The 13,964-nt window shown below is 35.6% G+C and overlaps 1 protein-coding gene across 2 annotated transcripts in view; it reads right to left on the bottom strand.

The window, feature by feature from the left end:
- The window catches only part of LOC109456769 (charged multivesicular body protein 3), a 71,189-nt gene that overhangs the window by 43,076 nt on the left and 14,149 nt on the right, over positions 1-13,964 (bottom strand). The window contains exon 4 of one of the 2 annotated variants that reach the window (XM_019749200.2): positions 10,599-12,610. The exons of the other annotated variant lie outside the window; for it this stretch is intronic. Within the exon in view, the coding sequence (XP_019604759.2) occupies positions 11,038-12,610 (1,573 nt within the window). The 3' untranslated portion in view covers positions 10,599-11,037. Of the gene's footprint in view, positions 1-10,598; positions 12,611-13,964 lie in introns of those variants that run through there. 2 annotated transcript variants of the gene reach the window in all.

Raw genomic sequence — 13,964 nt, forward strand, 5'->3', positions numbered from 1 at the left:
CAAAGTAATGTAAGCTCTTTTGAAGGGAACATACCCCAAGTCCAGGCACTATAGTATTCCTACAGATCAAGATAAACAAAACTACCAAATACACAAGGAAACAAACATTTGTGGCCAAGAGTAAATTTTAAAAGAATCGTAATTATACTCTAACGTACCTCAGATATTAGAATTCTCAAATGCAGAAAAAGTTATGATTAAAATGTTCACAGAACTAAAGGAGGGACTTGAAAGGAACAAGATACCATTAAAAATGTCCCAGTAAACTTGAAAAAGAATTAAAGAATTGATCCTGTTTAACCTCATCTACAATCCTCCTCCCCCTTTACCCTCTGGTAACCACTAAACTATTGGTGAATACACAGTGTGATATAGATGATGTCAGACAATTAACTTTGCGAACTTGTTGCAACAATGTTGCTAAACTTTTTTGGTATCAGAGGGATTATTCATTATGAATTTGTACCAACTGGACAAACAGTTAACCAAGTTTACTATTCTGAAGTGCTGAAAAGGCTGCGTGAAAAAGACAACCCGAACTTTTTGCCAACAATTCATGGCTCTTGCATCACCAGCTCACACAGCACTGACTGTGAGGGAGTTTTCAGCCAGTACACAAGTAACTATGTAGGAACACCCTCCCTACTCACCTGATCTGGTCCCCAATGACTTCTTTCTTTACCCAAAGATAAAGGATATATTGAAAAGAAGACATTTTGATGACATTCAGGACATCCAGGGTAATACAACGACAGCTCTGGTGGCCATTCCAGCAAAAGAGTTCCAAAATTGCTTTGAAGGGGTGGACTAGGCTCTGGCATCAGTGCATAGCTTCCCAAGGGGAGTACTTCGAAGGTGACCGTAGTGATATTCAGCAATGAGGTATGTAGCACTTTTTCTAGGATGAGTTTGCAAACTTAATTGTCTGACTTTGTATATTAAAAAGATTATACCTCAAGATCAAGTGGGATTTACTCCTGAGATCAAGGTGGGTCCAATAACCACAAATCAAATAATGTGATACACGACATAAACTAAATGAAAGATAAAAATCATACTATCGTGTCAATAGAAGCAGAAAAAATATTTGACAAAATCCAGCATCCATTTATGATAAAAACTTAAAGCAAAGTGGGAATAGAGGAAACATACCTCAATATAGTAAAGGCCATGTACGACAAACCTACAGCTAATATCATACTCAGTGGGGAAAAACTAAAATCTAAAAGACAGGAATGCCTACTTTCACCGTTTAGGTATTAAGTCCTAGCCACAACAAGCAGACAAGAAAAAGAAATAAAAGGCATCCAAATTGGAAACAAAGAAGTTAAACTGTCATTATTTGCAGATGACACAATACTATATGTAGAGAACCCTAAACAGGCCACCAAAAAACCTATTAGAACTGATAAATCAATTCTGTAAAGTAGCAGGGTACAAAATTAATATTCAGAAATCAGTTGCATTTTTATGCACCAATAATGAACTGTCAGAAAGAAAAATTAAGAAAACAATCCCATTTAAAATTGCATCAAAAAATACCTAGGAATAAATTTAAAATACCAAGGAGGTAAAAGACCTGTACTTGGAAAATTGTAATACATTGAAGAAGGAAATTGAAGAAGATACAAGTAAATGGAAGCATATATTGTGCTCATGGATAAGAATTAACATCATTAACATACTACACAAAGCAATCTATAGATTCAATGCAATCTCTATCAAAATACCGATGGCATTTTCACAGAACAAGAACAAATACTCCTAAAATTTATACGGAACCATAAAAGACCCTGAATATCCAAAACAATCTTCATAAAGAACAAAGTTGGAGATATTACGCTACCTGATATCAAAGTATCATTATTCATCAGAGATAAAAATTAAATTAAAACCATAATGAAATACCACTACATTCCACAAAATGGTTAATATTAAAAGCACTGACAATATCGAGTCTTGGATCTTGATATAGAGCAATGCAGATGGGGACTCTTATCCACTGCTGGTCAGAGTGTATATTGGTTCTACTAGTTTGGAAAAGACTTTGGCAATCTCTGCTAAAGGTGAATATATATAGATTTTATGATACAGCAGTTCTATCCCTTGTTATATACTCAACATAAATAAGTATTTATGTCCACTGAAACACATGTACAATGATACCCAAAGCAGCTTTATTCATAATAGCAAAAACTGGAAACAAATGTCTTTCAGCAACCAAATGAATACATAAATATTCATGCAATGATATACTACACAGCAATACAAAAATGAGTGATAGATAAATGCATCATCATGCCTGAATCTCAGTGGGACCACTGTGCTTTGCTTGGACTTGAGTTTTCTGCACCACAATCATGAATGAAATTGCCCTATGAGTATGCCCCATGAGTAATCATGGGGCATTACCCTGCTAATTTCCCTTCTTTCAAGGATCAGTCTTAGACTACCTGTTGTCCACTGCCTGAAAACAATTTCCTTATGTATTTTTGTTTAGTTTTACAGTTATTTTTGACAAGAGAATTGATCTAGTATCAGTTATGTCATCATGGTCAGAAGTAGAAATCCTGAGTCATTTTTAAGAAGTCATATGAACTGCACTTAGGAAACCTGAATGTAGGGGTCGAGAGAGTAAAGATGACTAGGTGACTGCAGGAGCCTTTACTCATACCGGAACTATAGACGCAGGATATTTAGGTGGATGGGTAATTAGTAAACTTTGGATATAGTACAACTGAGATGCTATAATAGTTAAGGGATAATTTGCTATAACAGAGAGATCCAAAAATGCAATGGCTTAAATAGAAGTTTATTTCTTTTTTTTGGGAATAGTCTAGTGATCTCCGTATTTGAGTAGTTCTCCTCTGCGAGGTCATGCAGGGACCCAAGCTAGTAAGGCAGCTCTGTGTACTGGTCAAACCTAACTTTCAAGTTTGCATCAATTACCACCATATCTAGTAGGTTGAAAGTAGAGAAGGTGATAATATGCATACCCAATGTTTTAAGTCAAGACCTGGAAGTGGCATGCATCACTTGCTTACATTGCATTGGTCACGTCTAACTACAACACAGGTGATAGCTGGGTATTTGTAGCTAAAATTCTATTATTAATGGAAGAATAGGAGAATAGATTGGTGGTAGGGTTTGTGCGGGGGGGGAAGACAATAAACAAGTCTTCCATGGATGTTTGTGAGTCATCCAAATGAAATGCTGCAGATAGCTTTATATAGGGATCTGGTATTGAGTAGAGTGTTCTGGAATGGAGATGTGGACTCAGAAGCCATCAGCATGTAAGTGGCAGTCAAGGACATGAGTAGTGATAAAATCACCCACATGAGAACTGGAACAGAACTCTGGGGGAACAATAACTCTGAAGAAACAAGGTAGGAAAGGAAATTATGAAGGATCAGAGAAGTAGAGGGGAAACCAAGTAGAAGAGTACCAGAGAGGCCTATAGGAAAGGGATTTCAAGAAAGAGTAAGTGGTCAACAAAATTGCCATATGCAGAGTTCTCAGGTAATATAAGTATAAAAATACATTCACTGGATTTAATTATTAATTCAATTGAATTTACCCAATCAATATATGGAAAACAACAACAACAAATAAATGTTGAATGAGGTAATACTTAAAGGATTAAAAATGGAAACTAAAGGACAGATTAGTGTGATGAAAGAAGGTGATTTTTAGTGGGGCTATAGCTGAAACATGATTGGCCATGAGTTGATAATTACTGTAATTGGGTACCTCAAGATTCATTATACAGAGGGTGCTAAAAAAGTGTATACGCATTTTCAGAAAGGAAAAAACTGTTTTAAAATTGTAATAATATATAACGATAACAAAAAACGAATACAAGTCATGTGTATACATTTTTTTTTGGCACTCCTGGTATTAATCTCTACTTTCGTAAATGATTGAAATTTTCCAGGGAAAAATTATTTTTAAATAATGTCTTCTTCCCCCCAAAAGGAGAGCCACAGACTGGGAGAAAATATTTGTAATACATATTTTGGACAAAGGACTTACATCTACAATACACAAAGAACTATACTTTGACAAGAAAAAGACACACAGCAAATCAATAGAAAAATGGGCAAAAGATTTGAACAAGGACTCAAAAAAGAGGTAGTGATTCAAGTGGCCAATAAACATATGATAAGGGTCTCAGCCTCATTAGTCATTGGAGAAATGCAAATTAAAATCACAGAGATATCTATACACCCACCAGAATTGCTAAAATTAAAAAAAAAATTGTAGTATCAATCTTAGTAAGAATTTGGAAGAACAATGACTCTCATACGTATATTGCTGAAGAGGGTATAAATTGGTACAATCACTTTAGAAAACTGTCAGCACCTACCAAAACTGAACTTAGGCATATTCAATAATCCAGAAATTCTACCATTAACAGAAATGTGAACGTACGTAAACCAGAGTCATATACAAGAATATTCATAGCATTACTATTTGTAATTGCCAAAAGCTGGAAAATCATGGCATGTTCATACAATCTAACACTGCACAGTAATGAAAATGAACAAACTACTGCTACAGATAAGAGATGAACCTCACAAACATTATTTTAAATGAAACTATATACAAAATACGTTATATGATTCTATTTGAATAACATTCAAAGAGGCAAAACTAATCTATGATTTTAGAAGTTACCATAGAGATTACATTTGAGGAGGATGGTGGAAGTAGTGACTACCGTGTTTCCCCGAAAAGAAGACCTAGCAGAACCATCAGCTCTTATGTGTCTTTTGGAGCAAAAATTAATATATTAAAATAAGACTGGGTCTTCAATATGATATGATATGATGATTTAATGTAATAGAATACCGGGTCTTAATATTAATTTTTGCTCCAAAAGATGCATTAGAGCTGATGGTCTGGCTAGGTCTCATTTTTGGGGAAACATGATATAAAGGAAACAGGGCGGGTTTCTGGGATGTGGCAATTCTGTTTCTTGAGGTGGGTGATGTGTTGACTTTGTGATAAATTAAAATAAGCACATTTAAGATTTATATACTATTATGGGTATATATTGCCCTTCAGTAAAAACTTTGGGGAAAAAAGAGTGTATTTTCCCTAGATGGCTAAAAGTTAAAGGAACAGATGGTGAAGGTACTGTCCATTTGTTCCATCATTTCCTTGTTCCATTCCTTTCCTTCTTAACTGATTAGTACATGTTATGAGGGATCAAAAGCCTTTTTCCGCTTCCCACTATGGTTCCCACTTATAGGAATGTTATTTCAGAAAACACTAGTACTGCATTCAGACTATGGAATAATTCTCAGGTAAACAAGCAACATGGTTAATACCACATTCTTTTTGACTAAAAACTCAAAGCTGTTTGAACAAATTCTAGGTCTCTGATTTCCAGATTCTAAAATATATACCGGGGGTGCCAAAAAAATGTACACATTTTAAGAGATGTTATCTGTGTATTACTTTTTGAAGTTGAATTACGGTAGCAATGTGTAGTATAATGTTCGCTCAAAAGATGGCATTAATCAAATGAACCCTAGCACCATTCATTGTATTAGGTTGGTACAAAAGTAATTGCAGTTTTTGCAATTATTTTTAACCTTTTAAACCACAATTACTTTTGCACCAACCTAATATTACTTTTAATAGTTTTTTTTTCCTTTCTTAAAATGTGTATATATATTTTTTGGCACCCTCTCTCTCTATATTTCCCCAAAATGGATCAATTAGATACATTTCTGCTTCAAGGAATGTAACTGAATAAATTTCTTGCAGTCTTTTATAGCCCTTAGAAAACTTGGAAAGTGTAGAGGATGCTTTCTCCAATTTCTGTATATCCTAGTCTAGTGCATATTATGCATAAACTGTCTTTTGCTTTGGTCATATAACCTCTCATCCTTTTCACAGCCATGAAAATACAGCAAGCAGTCTGTGTAAATCTGCCCTCAGAGAAAGCTGCTCTCATGTCTTTGTTCTCTACTTTCTGGAGCTATTCAGGGTAATTGAGTTTGGAGCTGAACTCATGAGGATGGCCTTTAAAACCTTACAATTCACAGGTTTCTCTCTAAATAAAAATCCTGGTGAAATATGTGCCAGTTTGATGAATAAATGTAAATATCGTAACATATTTCAAAGCAAGTAGGTTATATTAGGACTAGCTTTTTCAACAGATGAACTGGTTCATTCTCTTTCCCAAAGGTGGTGACATGTGTCCCACTAAGTGTCCAAATCTGGGCTTTCAGCTCCTGCTGTTCTTACATTGCCAGTTAACTGTATGCTTTTCTATGGATCTGGGCAGGTTTTTGGCAAATGTCGCATGCTTTTTGTTAGATGGTGAGTGTGCAAATTTAGTCATAACAGGGACATCAACAATCTAAATTAAGGCAGAAGATTGGACAAAACGGCTCCCATATTTGCTTCCGACATTCAGATTCTATTATTTTAAACAGAAAAACTGTAAGAACGACCATTTTTTTCCCTCATCAAACAAAAAAAGATGTTTTAAAGCTAATCAGTATACATCACCATGTTCAATACTAACAAATAATTTGAACAGTACTGTTTTAAAGGCCCAAAATATTGCTGTGTTTGGAATTTTAAGAGGTGTCTCCTATCCAAGGCTCTGGCAACAAAGCCAGGAGTCAGTTTGAGGTATTTTGTTCCAGAAATCTATTGCTTTAGCTTCTTGGCTCAGGAATTAAGTAAAGCTGAATGGAGAGTATTTAAACAATAAAAACAGAAGCAGCCCAGAAAAGATCAGAGTTCTAACTTCCCTTTTATGTGTCTGAAACCCTACTTTGTGAAGGGACCTCACAAAACTCCAGATAAGTTACCCATGTGGAAACATCACCAGACTCTGCTTTATCACCAAATAGACAGTTCTCCAAGTACGTTACCAAATGAAAAGAGCTCACAGAATTGTACTAACAGTAGTGACACTGACTAGATATATACTGTAGGTGAAAGTCATTTGTCTATTATACAACTGATGGCATGGCTCATGGAAATACCAGTAAGATTGTTAGGCATTAACCTTTTATAAGGGGAGACAAGGAACAAGATTTCTGTCTTTCCCACCCCATCCTCCTAAATGAGTTTTCCAGGAAACAGCATCTTTTCACTTTGTTGAAACGTTTTAAAGTTAACTACTTTGAATATCATAATGAATTTTCCCCACTTCTTGTACAAATAATAGTAAACTGTTTTTCATGATGACAGAGTCATTGTTGGCAAGATAGTGACATCCTCTCAGGAATTATTTGCCACTGCACTATCTGGCCACAAACTACAGTTTTTAGTTTTGGTATTTCTTTTTCCCCCTTAATACCTTTTACCTTTTACTATCAAACTATTGTATCGATAACTTCTTTGCCTGGCCTGCCTCTAGCAGGCTTCACCCCTACTCCATAATCTCTATGCATGTAGCTTCTATTCTATAGACTAGGAAGCTAGATCACCAAGCTCATTCAAATTCTATGTGAAGTAAAAATAAATTTTCTCTGAGTCAGTATCTGCATGGCTCTTCATTCATTCAGTAGATGCTTATAAGAAAATACTAAGTGTCAATCAACTAACGAATAAAGAAGGTATGGTATATGTATGCAATGGAATATTATTCAACCTTGAGAAAGGAAATCTTGCCATTTGTGACAACATACATGGACCTTGAGGGCATGTTATGCTGAGTAAAATAAGTCAGAGAAAGACAAAACTGTGTAATACCGCTTATATGTGGAATCCAAAAAAGCCAAACTCACAGAAACAAAGAGTAGAATGGTGGTTACCAGGGGCTGGGGTGTGGGGGAAATGGGGAAATGTTGGTCAAAGAGTACAAACTTCCAGTTAGAAGATAAATAAGTTTTGGGAATCTAATGCACAGCATTGTGATTATAATTAACAATATTGTATTATGTACTTGAAAGTTGCTAAGAGAGTTGATCTCAAATATTCTTAATCACAAAAAAGAAATGGTAATTATGTAATGTAATGGAAGTGTTAGCTAATTATACAGTGGTAACCATATTGCAATGTATAATGTATCAAATTAATACATTGTATATTTTCAACTTGTACAATGTTATATTTCAATTATATCTCAATAAATCTCAAAAAATAAAATAAACAAAAGAAAACACTAGTGCCTGAACTTTGACATCTCTTTGGGTATGTTTCTATTTTTAGGCTTACTTTTGTTCTTCACTATTAAATATGCTATAAACTCACATACCCTCTCTGTCAATACTAAGAGTATATAATGTGTGATCAAAAAATACAGTGAATGTTTCAACTTTTAAAAATTATTACAGTAAAAGACACATTGCCATTAATCCCCCTCAAACTACTCTCTCTCACTTTGAACACACTTATCCCATCATTCTTGCCACTTTCTGAAGCAGTTCTGGAAGTCCTCTTTCGGGAGTGTCTTTAGTTGTGCTGTCGTGGCTGCCTAGATGTCCTGAATCGATTCAAAACGTTTACCTTTCATGGTTATTTTGACTTTGGGGAAGAGCCAAAAGTTGCACGGTGCCAGATCCAGTGAATAAGGTAGATGAGGACACACTGTAATGTTTTTGACAGAAATTGCCGTATCAGAAGCGATGTGACACAGAACCTATCCATTGTGATCACAAAATATGGTGAATGCTCTTCACTACGGCAAGTGGAGCACCATATCTTAGTAACAGCGTGTGACAAGTTTCAATTTATTCAGAGAAGTCAGTCAGGTATAACTATGGTTGAGAGAAGACGTGCTTCAAAGTGTGCCATAAAATCATCCTCCATTATGACAATGCTCCGTGTAACACCGCTTCTGGTATGGCAATTTCTGTCAAACAAAAACATTATGGTGTGTCCTCATCCACCTTATTCACTGGATCTAGCACCGTGCAACTTCTGGCTCTTCCCCAAAGTCAAAATGATTCAGGACGTCAAGACAGGCACAATAGAGCAACTAAAGAACTCACGAAAGAGGACTTCCAGAACTGCTTCAGAAAGTGGCAAGAATGATGGTATGTGTTTAGAACTAGGAAGAGTAGTTTGAGGGAGATTAATGGCAATGTGTGTTTCACTGTAAAAAAATTTTTTATTTAAACATTCACTGTATTATCTGATCATACCTCGTATTTTAAAACAAACTGTAAGTAAAAATATTCAAGCACCAGTTGTTTAATATATAATGTAAAGTGCCTATTATCCCATCATACACATAAACTAAGAGAACTTGACAATAACAAGTATGTTATTTAGCACCAGCATAAAGGATAATATACCTTTGACAAGACGCAGATTCCTATAGTTGTCTTTTCCACAAACACACTTACTTCTAAGTGAAAATATGGCAGAAAGAGCCCTGAGCAAGGTACAGTCTTATCCAGAGATTAGAAGTAAGCCACCACCAGTCTTGATCTGTTGACACAATCTTTTAAAAAAGGATTTGTAGGTGAAGCACACACACTGCTCCCCCCACCACGCGTTACTCAAACTCTGTTTCCCTGGGCCCTGATGACATTCAACTTTGAAAGCTGTGTCCTAGTTATATCTTTAACTACCTTGGTTATCCTGAGCTCCGATCATGTATTAAGTAGGAATTCCTTCTGTTCTACTGGTTGCACAGGGATATTAGGAAGTAAAATGATCTACTACATATGAAATAATAACAGTTTTTGGTGAGAATATAAAAACTTAAGCAAAGAAATTCCTAAACAGGTTATAAATCAGTATATTTTAACAATTAAATTTTCATTTATTTTCTCTAAATTTTTAGTCAGATCCAATAGCAGTAGCAAAAGGGACCCTACACTTTACCTCTCTCTACTTTTTGTCTCTTTGGTAAAGTTTTAAGGAATATAAAATGGCCAAGGGGAAAATTGTGGTAGGAGAAAGATTACATGAATAATCTTCCAGGCTCCCAAATAATCTGAATGATGAAAAAAAGTATGTGACTGCAGGAAAAAAAATTAAAATTTTGGTTTTGGAGCAAGCCAAAAATATCTTCTACAGATGGATACTAAAAATATAATCTCTTTTATTTTTTTCTACCTACACTAGATGGGTGGTAAAAAGTTTGGTAAAGGGCAAAATTACAATAGATTTTAAAAATTCAAGCCACTAACTACTTACTGAATATCTACTCTGGGTCTAATTATGTTAAGGATATAACAGTAGATTATAGCATTACTCTTGCCTTCAGGGAGCTTATCCTTAAGGAAAGAAAAGACTTACACAAGAAATAACTCGACAGTCGAAAAACTCTTGAGAACAATCTGTGTCCTACTATTACAGTTAACCAGAGTTCAGTAACAACAAAGCCCACATACTTGGTATTGTAGTTCATTAACTTTCTTTTAAACACAGTTAAAGTTTAGAGTCTGTCAACCCTGATTATTTCCTTCATTTCTCCACCTCCAGGAAAATCTGATAAAAGAATTATTTGCTATGCTTAGCAATTAAGGGATGAGTCAAGCAACATAATTTTTGTCTTTTTTTCCCCCGAGTCAAGAATCATGTTTGACTTTTCTGTGAAACTAAGAAACCAACAAAATGCCTATAGAATTCAGACACCTTATCAAAAACAATTTAACATTGGAAAAGCTGTAATCTTCTGGTTTTAAAATAATTTATTTCATAGGTCTGTTTTAATTTCATGTCTCAGAGCATACATTACTTAACCAAGAGATGCTGGGCAGCAACTGTAAAAAGGGAGGAAACATTAAGGATAAGAAACTGCCTCAATTCCATTTGAATTGCATCCTACTTTGTAAAGTCTTGCTAGGATAAATCTCTATCATACTTCTTTTGTGCTTACAAAAAACATTAACTTCTCAATTGCCAATGTTGTAAAGAAAAATTTTTATAATTAAGTATGCATTCAATTGACATACAAGCAACCAAGTAATTGTCATCAACATTAGCATAATGTGTATTTCCTGTCACTGCACTAACATTAAACTAAACTTCAAACCACAAAAACATTGTGACTAACATTAAAAAGGCAAGCTGTAAGATACTCAAAGCTTATAAATGACAAATTGCACATGGTTAAGATGGGACATCGTCTGACAAGGGCTGATGTTGTGCATATGGCTGCTTTTTTTTATAAGAAGGCCACCGACAAACAGGGCAACAGTGTCGGCCCCCAGCCAACCACATTGCAATGCAATTCTGATGGAACACATGACCACAAGGCAACCCCATTAGCAAACATCCATTTTCAAAATTCTCTAGACAAACAACACATTCAGTACAGTGCAGCATATCAGCAGGCCAAGTTAACCAATCAGGTTCCATGTCTTCATTAGTGTTATATGATCCATATGATCTCCCCTTCCTTTCATACAGGCTGCTCTGACAATATTTATCGGCACATGAGCAAGCCTTGGTGCCACAGTGACTTGCTCTTCCCGGAGAACTGTGAACTACACTTTGATTATCTTCAAATACTTCTTTCTCGCTGCTAAAAGTGTCTGTGCTCTCAATGTCTGAGTCATTTTCAATATCGTGAGAGCCCTCCGACATTTCCTCTTCAGATTGGACTCCAACACACTTAAATTGCCACATTGGCAAGTTTTTTATATAATCAGTTGGTATCAAAGGGTGAAGCCAAAGGTCGGGGAAAGCTAACCGCTCCAAGAATAAGTCAGGGTCTTCATCCCAATCAGATTCTACAGGAAAGTTCTGAGAAGAAGCAATCGGGTGGAAGAGGTAGCTGGTGTACCAGTCCCACAGACTTGATAACCACTCTAAGTTATTGGCGTTGACTTCAGCGTTGTTGTTGCGCCGTCTCTTTTTCTCAAAGTAATCGATTAGTAAACCATGTCCAAGGTATGTACTGAGAAACAGGGCCGGGTGTGAAGAATAAAACATCCAGTCTGCTCTTACCCATGAAGCCAGGGTGGTCGTATTGGAATATCTCAACAATTTTAAGCTATATTCATAAAAGCTATCTAAGTAAGGGAGCTGTAAAAAGCCCAACACCGGCAGCCAGGATATAATTAATAGAGAATTATATGTCCCTAAAGTGCTTATGAGAACCACAAATCGCTTGATGGTAGCTCCCTGTGTAATAAATAAGTCCATCCAAGCCATAAGATTAACCAAAACCAAGCTCAAAACAAACAAATCATTTACTTCAGGTTGTAATGAGCGCAAAAATGAATCCATGGCCTGAAGGGATATAAATTCACCTGTGTGATTTCCATATCTGTAAATTCCTTCAGGAGTTCTAAGTATGTATGATGGCATGTTATACACACCAATATCTGTCATATAACTCTTATTGTCCCAATTTTCCACATTAACAAAAATAAACTCAACTCTTCCAGTAAATTTTATACTTAGTGCAGAGAAGAAAGCTGGGGGTTGGTCAAGTTTTGCAAATAGGTATATTTTCACCCAATATTGATCACTTTTATTCCATTCTTCTTTTAAGTGTTCAGCGTTATAAATGGTTTTGATCCGAGAAGCTGCATGAGCAGTTATCCACTTAAAAATGTGCTCTACTTCAATCTTGCGTCCACTGTATTCTTTAAGCATGACTTTGCCTTTAGAAGTACTTGTTTGTGGAACAGACATAATGAGTGTGGATCGCACCCAGCCTCTTCTCTTGCAGTATCTAAAAGAGAGTAAACTGTAAGTAAACAACTAAACTGGCCAGATGAGCTAATTTGTTCATCCTCACTGTTATGCAAACAATCTGTCTTCCACTGCTGTTTCTTCAGCACTTGAAAGATACCCTCTCCCAGAAACCAAATAACCTCTAAAAAATCAAAAGTAGTACCAGTATCTGGCAGTTGTAAAAGAGGAAAAGCAAGCTTTTGTTTTGTAGTTTCTTTGTTTTGTATCTCTACTTCCTTTTTTTTTTTTCAAGAAAAGTGTAGATTGAAAAGTCAAGGGAATCAGCAAATACTTCAGCATCTATTATGAACTTACTACTCCGTTAGTGTTGATATGATACAAAAGATAATAGGAAAATAATTGCTGCTCACAAGGAATTTAAAATCCTATTAAGGAAACAAAACAAGTATAAAACTGTATACATTCTATTAGTAAATGTTAAAAAAAAAGTTCAAACAAGGGAATATCATTGGAAGTTTGAACTAATAAAGATTTCATGAAAGGTTTGGGAACTAAACTAGGTCCTTGAAGGACGGTTAGATTCAGATGAGCAAAGAGAGAAGTAAACAGATTATCCCACACACTGAGTCCCTGCCTTGAACGTAAGCTCTCTGACCACAGGAGCCACGCTGTACCCGTTTACTAACACAAACACCCACCACGATGCCTGATGCACACGGACACTGTTAAGAAATGTGCACAAAATCTCGTCTAAAAAAAGAGCAAGTCCCATGTTGCTTTGTATTCTCTCATCTCTTTAACGCAGACCAGGAAGAAGAGTATTTAACACAGAGGAAACAAAGGTAGTAACTTTTCAGATTAAGAAGAGATTCAGTCCAAGCATGACCCCATTTTACAACAGAGCAAGTACAGAAGAATTTATCTAAAATCAAATCATTTGTTCAGATTTATCCACTAGGGTCATGACTCCAAATCTTTTGGAAATGGACGGATTCCTACTATAATATTTATGACTTCCTTCCTGCCCCGCCCCCCAAAAATAGACAAATGAAAAAAATATTGAAAAATGAAAACAGCTGTCATATTACAGTGGAGAGATTATAAATGAAACTTTTTTTTTTTTTTTAGTATTTTTTTCCGAAAACCTACCATGTGGAATTTTATGGCATGTAAATTTACCTCAACGAAGTTGTGGGGAAAATATCTACCATGTAGATACATTTTTTTTTAAGGGCACAAAAATCTGTCTGGATACATGTTGTTGTCACATTTGTAAATGGATGAAAATAAACACAATTAGTAATGACTTTGGGAAATTATCTAGGTAACTCAGAATCACAGACCATGACTCAGCCCCATTTGAGTTGATTTACTTCCTTAACAAGATAGAT

Source organism: Rhinolophus sinicus, linkage group LG05 (assembly GCF_036562045.2).
Source record: "Rhinolophus sinicus isolate RSC01 linkage group LG05, ASM3656204v1, whole genome shotgun sequence".
Classification (NCBI taxonomy): Eukaryota; Metazoa; Chordata; class Mammalia; order Chiroptera; family Rhinolophidae; genus Rhinolophus; species Rhinolophus sinicus.